Source organism: Hyaena hyaena, unplaced genomic scaffold, assembly GCF_003009895.1.
Source record: "Hyaena hyaena isolate Hyena2069 unplaced genomic scaffold, ASM300989v1 scaffold_856, whole genome shotgun sequence".
Classification (NCBI taxonomy): Eukaryota; Metazoa; Chordata; class Mammalia; order Carnivora; family Hyaenidae; genus Hyaena; species Hyaena hyaena.
This window is the reverse complement of record NW_024081491.1, coordinates 90,349-104,643: the sequence shown is the minus strand read 5'-3', so window position 1 is coordinate 104,643 and position 14,295 is coordinate 90,349. Positions and strand designations below refer to the sequence as shown.

General features: G+C 52.9%; 1 protein-coding gene across 1 annotated transcript; it reads right to left on the bottom strand.

Moving 5' to 3' along the window:
- Window positions 1–20: 20 nt before the first annotated feature.
- SPATA32 (spermatogenesis associated 32) lies at window positions 21–14,230 on the bottom strand. Its single transcript, XM_039220049.1, has 13 exons — window positions 14,167–14,230; window positions 13,404–13,485; window positions 7,788–7,842; window positions 6,886–6,940; window positions 5,719–6,575; window positions 3,054–3,287; window positions 2,895–2,950; window positions 1,861–2,004; window positions 1,423–1,494; window positions 1,219–1,333; window positions 800–975; window positions 535–693; window positions 21–178 (listed from the first exon to the last, which is right to left on the bottom strand). The coding sequence occupies exons 2-13, from the start codon at window positions 13,450–13,452 to the stop codon at window positions 42–44; spliced, it is 2,109 nt and encodes a 702-aa protein (XP_039075980.1). The 5' UTR covers window positions 13,453–13,485; window positions 14,167–14,230; the 3' UTR covers window positions 21–41.
- Between the last annotated feature and the right edge of the window lie 65 nt (window positions 14,231–14,295).

The following is a 14,295-nucleotide window of genomic DNA, read 5'->3' as shown; positions in this document are numbered from 1 at the left end:
CCGCCCCACCACACGCAGCCTTGTTTTTCTCCGCAAACGGTTTACTTGTACACGTTTTTCACAGCAGGTTTCTGCAGACGGGCTGGCGAAGGGGAGAAGGGCTGCTTCTGCACTAGAGTTGGGGGCGAGGGAGCCAACTTCAAGGGGTGCACGTGGTCTGGTGGCTGTCCCATGAACTCTGTGGGAGAGCAGAGGGGGCGTGCGGAGGGGTCAGGCCCGCAGCTTCCCTTAGAAACTGGATTAGCCCCACCTCAGTCTCCCTTTCTACCCGCTCAGTCCCATTTCTGCCAGTCCTGCCTCCTGGGTACCCTCTCCTTTTCCTTAGGCTCCGCCCATCCTTGGTCACGCCCCCTAGTGATCCTAGATTACTTCTCTATCAGCCTGGTCCAGGTTTCTTGGGAGTTCGGCTCCCACTCTACGTACGCCTGTCCTTCTCCACCCCGCTTGCCCCGCCCCTGCCCTCAGCCCCGCCCACACGCGCCCCGCCCACCACCGCCCCGCCCATCATCGCCGGCTCCCTTTATCTGCTCTCACTGGGGCTGAGAGACCTCTGGCTGGACCCAAGCTTGCGGCTGCTGAGCTGGCAGGACTTGGGACCTCGGACGTCAGGGCGTGGGGTTCGTTTCCACGACCTGTGTTCTGGCGGTGTCCGCCTGGCCAAGTTAGGGATCTGAGCGTAGGGGCTGCGCGCATCTGGACAGGGGAAGCCAGTAGGAGGAAAAGGAGAGGCTAGTCCTGACAGCAGGTTCCGAATGAGGGCCGCCCCCTCCCGCAGGTCCCCGCCCGGCCCGGGGCGCACCCGCTTTGTTTAGTCTGTTCAGCGAAAGCTCCAGCTCGTCGCTGGAGAGGCCGCTGAGGCGCGCTGCCTGGCAGAAGAAGGTGAGGCCCGCGTGAGCGCGGGAGCCGCTGTGGCCACGCCACCGGCCCTTCCAGTCTGGGTTCAGCCGCAGAGCCCGCCGCTTCTTGGTGTAGTAGCTTGAAGGGGACAAATAGGGCAGACTTCTCAGACACCGCCTCCTCCCGGGCCGCTCCATCTCATAGGTGGGGAAACTAAAGCAGGACCAGAAGCCACTTGTCTCTGGCCTGGGGCAAGTTGGGACCCAGGAAACTGACTCAGAATTCAGGGCTCTGGTCCCTGGGGCAGGAACTTCTGGGAACTCCTGCAAGAGTCTGCCCCTCCCCTATTTTGGGCCCTGAAGCTGGGGACACCGTGCCTACCTCATCACTTCCTGCACCAACTTGTGGGAGACAAAGCCCTGGCTCATCAGCTTGAACAGAATCTCTAAAAACAGGGTCTGCAGGCCGTGGGGGTCATGGCTGTTCCTCACCTGGCCTGGGAGCAGAGATCACGAGGCAGGGGAGGGTGAGGAGGAGGCTTCCCCCAGGCCAGGCCATTCATACCCCACCAGCCCTGCTCCTCACCTAAGCACTGAGCCAGGCGGTAGCTGTCGGTGAGGACCCCCAGGAAATCTTTGAAGCTTACAGTTCCATCACCTGGGAAGAGAGAGGGGAGGGGTTGCTGGGGGTGCCTCCCCTGCAGAAGGCCTGCACTCCATATACTTTCAGGGCTTGCCTTCAGTTCTCTCCAGGCATTAGAGAATCCACTCCCACTTACAGCCGAACGTCAACCCCAGCTGAATGGGGGAGAAATAGCTCTTCCCCTGGGGGAGCCCCAAGTCAGGACAAGTATTCACATAGCAGAAATGTTTTAGGGGCAATGGGATAGATGTGTTATCAGAGCAGGCTTCCTGGAAGAGGAGACTTCAAAATAGGACCAGACCAGGGATTCTGTGGACAAAGGAGGCATCCTCCAGCGCTAGCAATGGGGGAGGACAAGAAGCCAGGGACGGGGGCACCCACCATCCAGGTCCGCCTGCTGCAGAGCCTCACACATCTCCTGTGGGCTCAGCTGGATACCCACGTTGCGTAGGGCAGCTCTGATGCTGCGCATGTCCACAGTGCCTGTCGGGCTGGAACTGAACAGTTTGAAAATCTCCTGGAACGCTGGGGGCAGGGAGGGAGGCAGGCAGCAAGGTGAACGGCACATAGGGGCCCTGAGATCCACCCATGCTAGCTCAGAATAGGACTGAATCACTCTAGGCTTGGGTCACTCCGACCCCTGGGGCAAGTATAACATTTAAAGAATAACAGTGGCTGCTGTGTGTTAATTCCCCATTCAATTCTCACTTCCGAACTAGTGTTTGGATAGGTCTGTATGAAAAAACATTCAAAACCTATGCCACAAGTCACACCAGCAGTAGGGGCAGGGCTGGGCTTTGGACCCTGACAGTCAGGCTCTGGAGCTGCGATGCTCTGAGGCTCCGGGGACCCTGCTGGCACCCAGCATGCAGCAGGCACTGAAAATTATTGATGGTGAGTAAAATGATTTTGCTTTGAGGGATCTTGCCAATATTAGGGCATGATCTTAGAAGGGGTGTTGGGGCCCCCAAATGTAGAACGGGTTCTTTTTACCCCTAACCCCACAGCCCCAGACTCCAGGGGGTGGGGGAACTCAGGTTATTTTTTTCCCATCCTTTCTCCAATTTCCTTCCTCCCTTTCTCTTTCTATCCTATTCTATCCATCCATCCATCCATCTACCCACCATCCAAATACCTTTTTATCCACCAATCCATCCCTACACACACACACACACACACACATACACACACACGTACACACACACACACACACACACACACACACACACCGGTGAGCCCTGGAATTGTAAAGATTAGCCGATTAGACTGACTTTGAGGCACAGTTACAATATGGTCACTAACTTCTCACAGTGACCCCAGCCTCTGGGGAGGCAACCCTCTGCAGTTCGGTTCTGAGCATTCCCTAATTTCTCCACCCCCGCCCCCCACCCTGCTCCTAGCCCTGGGGCCCTCACCTGCCAGCTGCCGGGGTGTCATGGGTAGCAGGTTCTCGTCTGCAAAGCTCCTTCTGCTTCAGGGGGAAGAAGTTGGAAAGGCCTCTGCACCTTCTGCAGAGAGATGCCAGGGCCAAGCACCTGAACCCAGCATCCCAGGCCTCCGATCCTTGCCCTTACCTCTGAGGCCCAGAACCTGAGCCTGACTGCACTGAACGGGTAGCTGCAAGGCGCTTGTGCTCCCTGGTCCTCTGGGGAGCCTGCTCAGCCCCTGTGGCCTTGACGGATGCTGGCTCCACCTGGGTCAGTGGGGCAGGGGGCTTCTGCGGCTGCTGCGGCCTCCCCTTCTGCGTCCTGCAGGGCTGCTCCCCTCCCAGGTCTGGTGGGGGCAGTCGTGGAGGCTTCTGTGGAGGCCTTGGAGGCAGGGGAAGACGGGGCTGAGCAACCCCCTCCCCACCGCCCAGTGCTCAGACTCCAGGGGCCCTGGGACCAGGCCTGTGGGGGCTCAGCTCTACCTCTTTCCAGGACCCCCACACCAGCCTACTCCCACAGTCCCCTATCTAGAGGATTCTGGGGGCAGTAGCTTGTACCAGCAGACCCTTTGCCAGCCCTAGTCACCTGTACTTTCTCTGCGCCAACGATGGGGATCGCTTGGTCTTCTGCCTTGTGCTGCCTGAAAGGCAGAGTCGCAGGGTCTGAGGCTGGGCCTGTGGCCTGGGCCCGCAGCCCCCAGGCTGGCTTTGGGGTGAACTTTAACATCTTTAGACAGGGGTGCACTTTCTCTCCCTCGCCACAAGACTTCTCCTCTTTGCTGGGGAACCTGCTGTTTTACCCAATGAAGGGATCTGAATTTGAGTCTCTGCCCCAGTGAAGGGATCCAAATTTGCAACCCCACTCCAGAAGCTAACACAAGATTGCAGAGGCCCAGGGAGAAGCAGGCTTTAGAGCCCCAAAGTCAGGGCAGGGGAAGGAGGAGGCCAGCCCGAGCCAGGGCCGGGGCCCACCTTACCCCAGGTTCCCGGGGAGGGAAGGATCCCCTCCTCCAAACTGTGCAAACTTACAAACCACAGTTCACAGATGCTCCAGGAAGATGGACCCCAACAGCCACATGACACTTATGGCCCAGCCCCTCCCCAGATACTCACCTCTGCACCTCCTCTTCCTTCATCTGTCTGGCCTCCTGCCCGTCCCTGCCCTCCTCTGGCCCTGGCTCATTCCCAACTGTTCACTCCTTCCTAATCGCACCCTCCTAGGCCCCAGGCACCCCCCTCCTTGGCCCTCTCTCCAGGCAGGGACGCCTCTTGAGGGGCTGCAAGCGGGGGCTTTCACTTGACAGGGAGCCTTGGCACTAGTGGGCCAGGCCCCGCCTCTTCCTTCCCTTTCTCCCGGACTTCCCTTTTCAGGTCCAGGTCATTCCCCACATTCTGAATTCCCGTCCCTCCTTCGCTGCCACCTGTCCTCTTCCAGAAGCTTCCCCACATTGCCTGTCTTCTCCCAACGTGGGGAGGCGTGTGCATTTGTGTGCACATTTAGGAGTGTGTCTGGCTCACAGGCATGTGTGTTTACGTGTGCTTGTGCACATGCGTGTGTGGAGCTGTCTGTGAGCGTATGTGCAGATGCACATGCCTGTGTGATGTTACAGGTCAGCAGATGGGTGTGTGCGTGCGTGCGTGCGTGTGTGTGTGTTTGCGTGTGTCTGGGTCACATGGGGAAGCGCATCGTTACGTATGGGCTCTCCCCTGCATTTTGAGACACCTCCAGCTCAAGGCTGTGGCCCCTGGACAGCTCCTCACCTGCCCATCCCATCCCCAGGAGGCTCTCTCCTAAGACGATCCCATCATGTCACTTCATGACCTAAGAAACCTGAAGCCTCAGAGAGGGCACCGAGGCCTCCCTGGGGCTGGTTATGAGTCTCTCCTGCTGGCTGAGAGAGGTCAGGATGGGTGTGAGCGAGGTGGAACGACCCATGGGGAGTGAGTAGGGGCCACATAGGGCTGGCAGAGCCCTCGGGGGCGGGGTGGGCAGGCAGGGCTAGGGTAGCTAAAACAAAGGGGGTGGCATCCCTAAAAAATTGAGACCATGACGCCGCGGCCTGTAAGCTCACTAGTCCAGGAGTGTTGGCACAAAAAGTCTGAGCCGGGGGTCAGCACTGGAGGCTTTACTGGTTTTGTCTAGTCATTTCTCTGGGGGAAGAGGGGGACGACACCTTAAAATGGATTTTCAGCAATAATGGACTCCCTTTCCTGGATCTCGGCACCGAGCTGCAACGTAAAAGAGAGAGTGTCACTTGGGCCCCAGTGGGAGGGTCGGGGAGAGGGATGATCCCAGAGGCCACTGCAAGGAAGACCCTGGGGGTAAGAGGGCCTCATCTTGCTGCATGCTGACGGCAGCTTGACTTTCTCTTGTGTCCTTTCAAGAGGTGTGCTGGAGGACCCTGTTCCCTCATGTTCCATCCAGTCCACGGTGTGTCCCGGGCCCGGGGCCACCAGGTTCTCAGCAGGGCAGATGCTGGCCCGAGCATTTCTGATGAGGGGGACCACACTTCCTCATGCTAGAATGGCCCTTCCCATTTTGAACCCGGCTCCTTGCCCGAGCCCAGGAATGCTCACCCTCCATGGTCCCCAAGCCTCCTCCAGCCCTGGCTTTAGTGCTGCGCCTCAGTCCACCGGAACCTTGTTTCCAGCAGCCTTTGTGAGGTCACGGAGGTTGCGACCTCACAGCCCACCCCGTCCCCCACCCAGCCCCTCATTCCACTTCCCCACCCTTTCCCAGCTGTGTGAGGAGGGAGCCCACCCACACATCCCAGCACACTCTTTTGGGGAGCAGTGAGGCCAGCCTCACTTACTCTTTCACGGCTCCTTGAGGCAGAGGGGTCATGACCGGGGATATGACCGGTGCCTGGAGAAGCTTCACTTCCCCCTCGATGGTGGCCTTCTTGACCCCCGGCTTGCTGAAGTCAAGGTAAGTGTGGGGGATGCTCTTGTCTTCCTGCTTCCACGCCTTCTGTGGCTCCCCGGCTTCAAGTGGCTTCTCTAACAACTCTGTAGCGAACCCTTCCTTCTCTGGCTGCTCCATGGCTGGCAGCGGCTCAGCTTTCTGTGGGGGAGCTTTGATCATACGCTCCAAGTTGGGCAAGTCTATCTTGCTGGACGAAGCCACGGCCAAGGAGGACGCAAAGTTGATCAGCTCTGCTAGGCCAATGGCTGGCGGGGGACTGGGGGAGGTCGAATGGGGCTCTGATGGCTGCTGGGGGTCTGTGGCTGGAGAAGCTGGCCGGGTGCCGGGGCTCTGGAGCTGCTGCTTGGAGGCCGTGGTGTCCTTGGGGTCAGACTCCGGGTTCTGATGACTGGTGGCCTTACCCATGCTTTTCTTGTCCAGCTGCATGCCGACCGCCTGCTGCAGGCTGTGTTCTGAAGCCTGGATGAGTTTGTCTGCCCAGAAGAGGTGCTTGGAGGTCTGCACGCGGATGGAGCGATGGTGGGCGGGCGCCTGGTCCTCCTCTGCAGAACTCAGGTAGCTGGAACTGGACTTCATGCTCCACTGACCGATGTCCTGCTGCGCATAGGACTGGAGCGACTCCATCCTGTCCTCCTGCCGCTCAGGGCCCTCCTTGGGCTTTGGCTGGAGCTCCAGCTCCACTTCTGGGTTCAGGTCCAGGTCCACTTTCTGCATGGGCTCCAGTTCTAGCAATTCTTCCTCCAGCTGAAACGTTTCGAAGGAAGCTGGGGAGGCCCCTGCCCTTGAGGTCCCCCCTGGCGCCAACTCCCTGCCTTCCCCCTCCCCTGCCCTACCCCCTCACTGCTTGCTTCCTCCCCTACACTTGCCTCTTCACAGAGACTATCCCGGGGCCGGCCGGGAGGCAGCGCGTGTGTGTGTGTGTGTGTGTGTGTGTGTGTGTGTGAGCGTGGTCCAGGGTCTCAGAGTTGTAAAGGATTTGGGGGAAGATGGGCCTTAAAGAATCCCACCCCTTACCTACTGCCTCCCATTCAGAGGTGCCCCCGCCCACTGTTACCTCAGACTCATCTTCTTCTTGTGCCAGCTGGAACTGGCATGGGGTTGTGGCACTCCTACGACAGAAGGAGACGGAGCAGATGACAGGCCTCCGTGGCGTGGGTGGGGTGGATTTAGGGGGATGGAGGTCTCTGGGGCCCTCAAGGTCCCCTTGCCTTGGACAGGGGCTGGCAAGACGGCCCCAGCTCATCCACTCCCCTCACTGTCCCTGCATCCACCAAGGATTCCAGAGGGCTCTGTGCAGACATTAGCGAGTTTAGGAAGTGCCGGGAGAGCTTGCCAGGTTGCCCCCTACCCCAAGGAGGGACCCAGTCAGCTGGAGGTGAGGCCCGGGAGTCTTCATTTTAATCCAGTATTCCAGTAAGCCATTGTGGCCAGTGCCCAAAGGTTGGCTCCCTATAGAGGGAGAAGCCCAAGGGCAGTGCCCTCCTCCTGAAAGGCAGAGGGGTGTGCGTGCGCGTGTGTGTGTGCGTGCGTGTGTGTGTGTGTGTGTGTGTGTAGGATCCCCCTCAGTTCTTGTTGGACGTTTGCTGCCCTCTGGGCCCTTGCCCTCGGTGCTCAGCCAGGGGGATTCCCTCTCCTTCTTTGGGCCTCTGCCCACCCTCATCTCAGGTAGCTCTGTCCTCAGAGCGAGGCAGTGAGAAGGCATCAGTTCCCATCCATGGCCCCCAGGGTGCCCCGCCACCCCTCAGTCCTTCACTAACGTCAGGGGCTGGAGGCAGAAGAAGCAGGGAGGTAGTAGGACACCTCCCACGGCCTTTTGGCCTGGATACTGCCCCCCAGGGAGATTCTGGAAAGAAGCAAGATGGAGGGAGATCCTGGCTTGGGGGCGTGTACGAAAACTTGGTGGTGGTGGCAGGGGTAAGGGGTGGTGGTCCTGGAGGGTGGGGGGCTGGCTCTCACTGCGTCTCCACAACGTCCACTGACTCCTTGCTGCAGCAGGGAAATCCACTGGCACCTGGCAGGGAGAAGGAGGTGAAGGGGGTGGTGCTGCTTTAGCCACCTCCTCCCTCCTTGTCCCCCATCTTAGCCCGTTCGCCCTCTCTCTCCTGTCCTGCCCCTCAGCTCCCTGCTCTCCTTACGAAGGTCACTAGCCCTGCACTCATTTGCTCCCCTCCACACCCTAATCTGCCTTTCCCGTAGCTCTCCCCGATCCATCACTGCCCTCCACAAGGCTGCACTCCCATTTATTGAGTGCCGCTAGCCCAGGCATTGTGATGGGCACATTCTTTGCTTTATCTCATTGATTCAACAAAAAATGAGAAGAGGTTCGTTTGCCCAGGGTCCCTCAGCTGATCATGGCTGATGTCAGGAACTGAATGCAGATTTGACTCCAGAAACTCTCAACTCCCCTGTCCTGCATGCTTTTCTACCCAGGAGCCTGCAACTGCGTGGGGACCCCCTGAGAACTTTCATCTCCCTCCATTCCTGCCCCTCTGCCCCCATTCTCCACTCTGGCCAGGCTTCAGCTCTGCCGCTCACCTGAAACCTGGCCTCTCCTATCCCGAAACCCTTTCTCTCCTCCAGGCTTCTCTTTCCATCACATCCTGGGGTCACCCACCCCCCACTGCAGGCCGAGGTTCTCACCCTAGGCATTTGATCTGAGGGGATGCTGACAGCTATCTGATTTCTGGGTTCCGATCACCCCTTACAGAAGAGACTGAGCAATGCCTTGGGGAAGGTTCCCCCACCCCAGTCATTTCCCTGGAGGCTTGTATCTTTTACAGAAAAGGCTTGTTTTTCATTCTCTGGGGGATAGGGGCACCAGGCTGTCCCATTCTCTGCTCCCCAGGGTGGTAGATGGCGGTTGATGGTGGACCTGTCGCGCAGTGGGAAAGCTGAGTCCCCCGGAGCTTGGAATGGGGCAGAAAATGATGGCCTTGGCTCTGGCTAAGAAGAATTGCTCCCAGGATTATAGCCAAAGGATCAGAATGTGCATGGCCTCTTCCTAAGAGATGTAGAGGCTGGTTCTGTGATTGGGATTTGGGCACATCCATGTTCCCTCTGGGCCTGGGCATCCCCTTGGATCACCTGCGTGACTGGGCTAGGATGTACTTGCCACTCCCAAGAGCCAGCTCAGTGGTCTCTTCCAAATCTTCCACCAATGCCATGTTCCCTTAGCTTCCTCCTCCCCGTCTCCATTTCCAACTCCACTTGACCCCAGTGCTGCTATTCTCCAGGCCTCTCACCTCAGAGACTTTGCTTGCCTTACAAAATTTTCCTGGACAATCTAATCAATACCCACAGCCTGAACCGTTCCATGAGCAGCAACTGGGCGCGGATAGGAAGAGAATAAAGTGTTATGGTGTGAACCTCACAGGAGCACTGGGGGTTGGAAGCAAAATTCTGAGGTTGGCTCAACTTGGGACCTCTGTGTCCAACTTGGGAATGTTCTGTTCCCTAATAGGGTTACATTCTGTAGTCTGTGAAATAATTTCAATTTCCAACCGATGGTTGCTAGTATATAGAAATGTATGTCTTGTAACCATCCCCAAATCCTATTAGTCTAGTTTTTTGCTTTTTGTTTGGTTTGTTTGTTTGTTTGTACATCCCATAGGGTTCTCTATATAAACAATAATGTGTGTGACTAAGGGCGCCTGGCTGGCTGAATCGGTAGAGCATGAGACTCTTGATCTAGGGTCGTTGGTTTAAGCCCCACAATGGGCATACAGATTACTTTCAGTGTGTGTGACTCAAGACGGTTTTACTTCTTCCTTCCCAAATTGGATGTCTCTTATTTCGTTTTTCTGCTTTACTGGACTGAGAACCATGTTCTGTACAATGCTGAATAGAATTGAGAGTGGACATCCTTGTTTTGTTCCTGACTTTAGGGAGAAAGCATTTAGCATTTCACCGTTAAGTATGATGTTAGCTGTAGCTTTTCTCATAGATGCCCTTTATCAGGTTGAGGAAAGTTCCCTTCTATTCCTGGTTCACTTAGTTTTTAATTAGGAAGAGAGGCCAGATTTTGTCTGATGCTTTTCTGCATTTATTGAGATGATTATATGGTTTCTCTTTTATATATTTCTCTCTCTCTCTCTCTCTCTCTAGTAATCTGTGCACCCAATGTGGGACTTGAACTCATGACCCCAGATAAGAGTTGCATGCTTTTATGACTGAACCATCCAGGTGCCCCTGTTTTTCTTTTATATATAACATGCTACAACATATGAACAATGTTATATTTTATTCTGTTACTAATTCTTTTATATTGTTTATGGTGAAATAAATTAAGTTTTTAATGTTAAAATCAACCTTGCATTCCTGAGATAAATCTCATCTGGTCATAATGTGTTATTTTATACATTGTTGAATTTGATTTGCTTACTTTTAAAAGTTTTTTTATTTATCTAAGTAATCTGTACATCGCATGCGGGGCTCAAACTCATGATGATCAAGGATTGCATGCTCTAACTGAGGCTGTCAGGCTCCCCTGCTTTGCTAATTTTTGAAAAGAAATTTCTCACAAAGTTCATGAAGTATATTGGTATATCATTTTCTTACACTGATTTTGTCAGGTTTTGATATTAGAATAATGTTGGCCTCATAGAATGAGCTGGTAAGTATTCTGTCTTCAATTTTCTGGAAGAGTAGATATAAAATTTGTATTCTTTCTTCCGTACATTTGGTAGAAGTCACAGGTGAAGCTTATGAATGTGGGCCTGGAGTTTTCTTGTCCATTTAATCTAAGTTGGCAAATTTATTGACATAGGTGTTCGTAATATTCCTTATTATCCTTTTCATATCTATAAATCCTGTAGTGATGTCACCTCTTTTATTTCTCATATTGGTAATTTTTGTCTTCTTTCTTTTTGTCCTGTTCAGTTTGGCTAGAGATTTATCAGTTTTGTTGATCTTCTTGAACTAGACAGAGATATATCTGGTTCCTGCCTGATCATCCTAAAGTAACATCTGCCAGGTAATCACTCCCGTAGCCACAGGTTCCTGATCAGCTTTTTATGATTTCACTCTTAAACATGAACAGCCAAGCATCACCAGACATTTGAGGAAAAGTGCCCACATGCAATTGACAGACCAAGAGAAAAGGTGACTCTAGAAGACCAGAGGTTATTTGGGAGACAGAAAGGAGCTTTAAAAATACTCTAAAATATTGAGAGATTCTGAGATGTACGCATTCAACAATATATATTCCAACCCAAAAGCAAGAATAGGGTGCTATTGAAAAAGAATTAGGAAGAGAGTTTTTGGCAAAAAGAATTGGAAAATAAAACAGAAAATATTCCCAGAAAGTAGAGCCAAAATATCAATACAATGTGAGAGAAAAGGATCAAGAGATAGTCCAATTCTGAGTTATAAAAAGGAGATCCAGAAAGAATAGAGGATACAGAAAATAAAAATAAAAATTTCTCTGAACTGAATGATGTCATTGGCTTAAAAGGGTTCAGTGAATGCCCAGCACTAGAGATGTCAAAAGATTCTTGCTGTGAAAGTTCATTGCACTAGGAACAAGGAATTCATTAATGCTCCTAAAGTGCAAAAACCAGTCACCTACAAGGGGAGGAGAATCAATTATGTGGGCAGCAGAGTTAACAACAATGGGTGCCTTTAAAATTCGGAGGAAAATGTTAGCCTATAGTTCTTTTTTAATTAATTAATTAATTAAATTTTGAAGAGAGAGAGCGCATGAGCACATGCTCAAGTGGGGGAGGGGGGAAAGAGAGGGTGAGAAAGAGGGGAGAGAGAGTTCTGAACAGGCTCCACACTGTCAGTGCAGAGCCTGATGGAGGGTTCAAATGCACGAATCGTGAAATCATGACCTGGAGCCAAATTGAAAAGTTGCTCAACTGACTGATCCACCCCCAGGTACCCCTAACCTATAGTTTTATATCCAGTCAACCTATCATTTCAGACATGGAAGGACTCAGGAAGTTTACTTCCTCTTTTTTTTAGGAAGTTATTTGAGAATGTGCTAAAACAAAATAGAGGTGTAAAGCAAGAGACCCAGGAAGGAAATAGTGTGTCTTCCCCAGGACAGCAGCTAAGTCCTAGAATGTTAACTGTACAGAGGCAAGAAGAGGAAGGGTTTGGGGTAGTAGATTTCTGAAATAAAGAAAACTTTATAGCATGGTTGACTGGATGTAGACGTTGATGAAAGCCAAGCCTATGATACACTAAAGAATATAAGGAAAAGGCAACTAGAAACTCCAGGAAAAACGAAAAGTTGTATGAGAAAGAAAAGGTCACTGTAGTACCTTTCCTGGTTCTGCAGTAAACAGTAGCTATGTAGTCACAATAATGTAAGTCCTGTTTGCTAATTTCAACCCTCAGAGCCAACATGTAAATAAAATTTGGAAAACGTATTTGTGGCTATAAGACAGTGTAAATGGGACCAAACTTTGTGTTGAAAAATAAAATACGGTTAGAGTCACTGGGAGGTGAAAGGCAGGGAGGAAAGCTGAAGGGAAAGGTAGGGGCACTAAAACCATCTTACTATGTAGGGCATCAAAAGATACTGTCTAAAGTGATAAAAAATAAAGATATAAGTATATATATTTTTTTTATTTTTTTATTTTTTTAAATATTTTATTTATTTCTAGGAGAGAGAGAGAGAGAGAGAGAGAGACAGCGTGAGCAGGGGAGGGTCAGAGAGAGAGGGAGTCAAAGACCGAAACAGGCGCCAGGCTCTGAGCTGGCAGTCAGCACAGAGCCCGACGCGGGGCTCGAACCCACGAACCGTGAGATCATGACCTAAGCGAAAGTCGGACGCTTAACCGACTAAGCCACCCAGGCACCCCAAAGATATAAGTATATTAAACTTAACAAAGGCATCAACAGATCTAAACTGATGTTGGGAGGATGGGGGAGGGTGGATCCATTAGAGCAGGAAGGTGATAATGTCTAGAACTGATAAACCAAGAAAGAGTCCGTAAGCTCCGAAAGATAAACAGGTAATATAGGCAGAAAAACAGTTCAAGTGAAAACAATTGTGGTTGCTCTGAGACCAAGAGTGTGCTTGTGCTGCAGGGAATACTTGCTTTTCATCACTGAATAAGCTCTTCAGTATGATTTAATATTATGCATATATATTTTCTGATACATGTTGAACCCCCAGCTAAGGGCCAGGCAGTGTTCTAGAGGCTACAGTGATGAACACGCATAGTCTCTGCCCGTCTGGAGCTTTCAGGTCTGTGACTGAGACCACAGAGAGCCCTCCAATCTCTATTTCTTATTCCCTCTTCGGAGCTCTAGACTCCAACTCCAGTTACTGATTGCACATTTCTCCCTAAGGGGACCTCTCCCTTGTCAGAGCCTTAGATGTCTCCTCTCTCTGAAATGTCCCTTGTTTTCTATTGAGATGATGCTCAGAGCTCACTTCTTCCTGGAGACCTTCAGGACTTCACCCCGTGGCGTCTCCTCCAGTCGCACCCACCCCGCCCCTGCAGACCTCAGAGCGCAGCAGGCCCTTTTGTGCCTGAGTGCCTTTGCACATGCTATTTCAGATACCAAGAAAGTCTCTCTTCTGGCAAAATCCTACTCATCCCTGACTGGCCAACTCACCTCTCCAGTGTCCTCTTCTCTGTGAGGCACCTAGCTGTCTAGCCCACATTTTAATTTTTAGTTAACTCTTCAGACTCAGGGCCTGACACAAGAGATGAAGGGGGTGCAATAAATGTCGCAAGAGTGATTTAAGGTGTCTGCCTCAATTTGTTACCCCACAAGTTTGGGAAAGGGGAAAGTTTGCTCTCTGGTTGGTGGTTCTCGGCACATTGTTAATGCTGGCTCATGTCCTCCTGGGAAAGAAGGTCCCCAGAAGAAAGCCCCCATTTCAGTGGAAATCTAAGGGTCAAATGGCTTTGCTCATTGGTACAGAAAAGAGTGCAAAAGACAAAGGAGGTGCTCAGTATTTGTTGAAGCCCACTGCTTCTCTCTGCAAAGGCTCCAATCATCAACCGGGAACAACTGAACGTGATTTTGGGGTTATCAGCAGTTTGGGATAATTCAGGAATTGTTTCCTGGGCACAAGACCACTGCTCTTTGCGTGTGCCCAGAGCGGCTCAAGAGTCCGCTGAATCGGTGGCCGGTACACAGGTGTGCATGTGAGCCCTTGCGCACAAGCTTGTGCACCGCGCAGGGCCCGGGCCGGGCGTGGTGGTCAGAGCAGGGAGGACGGTGGGCTGGGGTCCGTCTTCCTTCCAGGGACCCCCGGGGCTTTGAGAGCAGGGGGAGGGGCCCCAGGCCGAATCTCCACCTCCCCTCCGCGCCCCGCCCCTCCCTTTCACTTTCCCCGCCCCGGCCCCACCGCGCGCCAGCACACTCCCACCTGTCATTCCCATGCTGACCAAGGCTCTGTCCGGGAGGCGGGGAGCCGACTGGTGGCCGCTGCCCCTCCGCCTCCAGTGCGCTCTTTGGTTGGGGGCTGGAGGGGGGGGGGAGGGCGCTGGAGATGCTG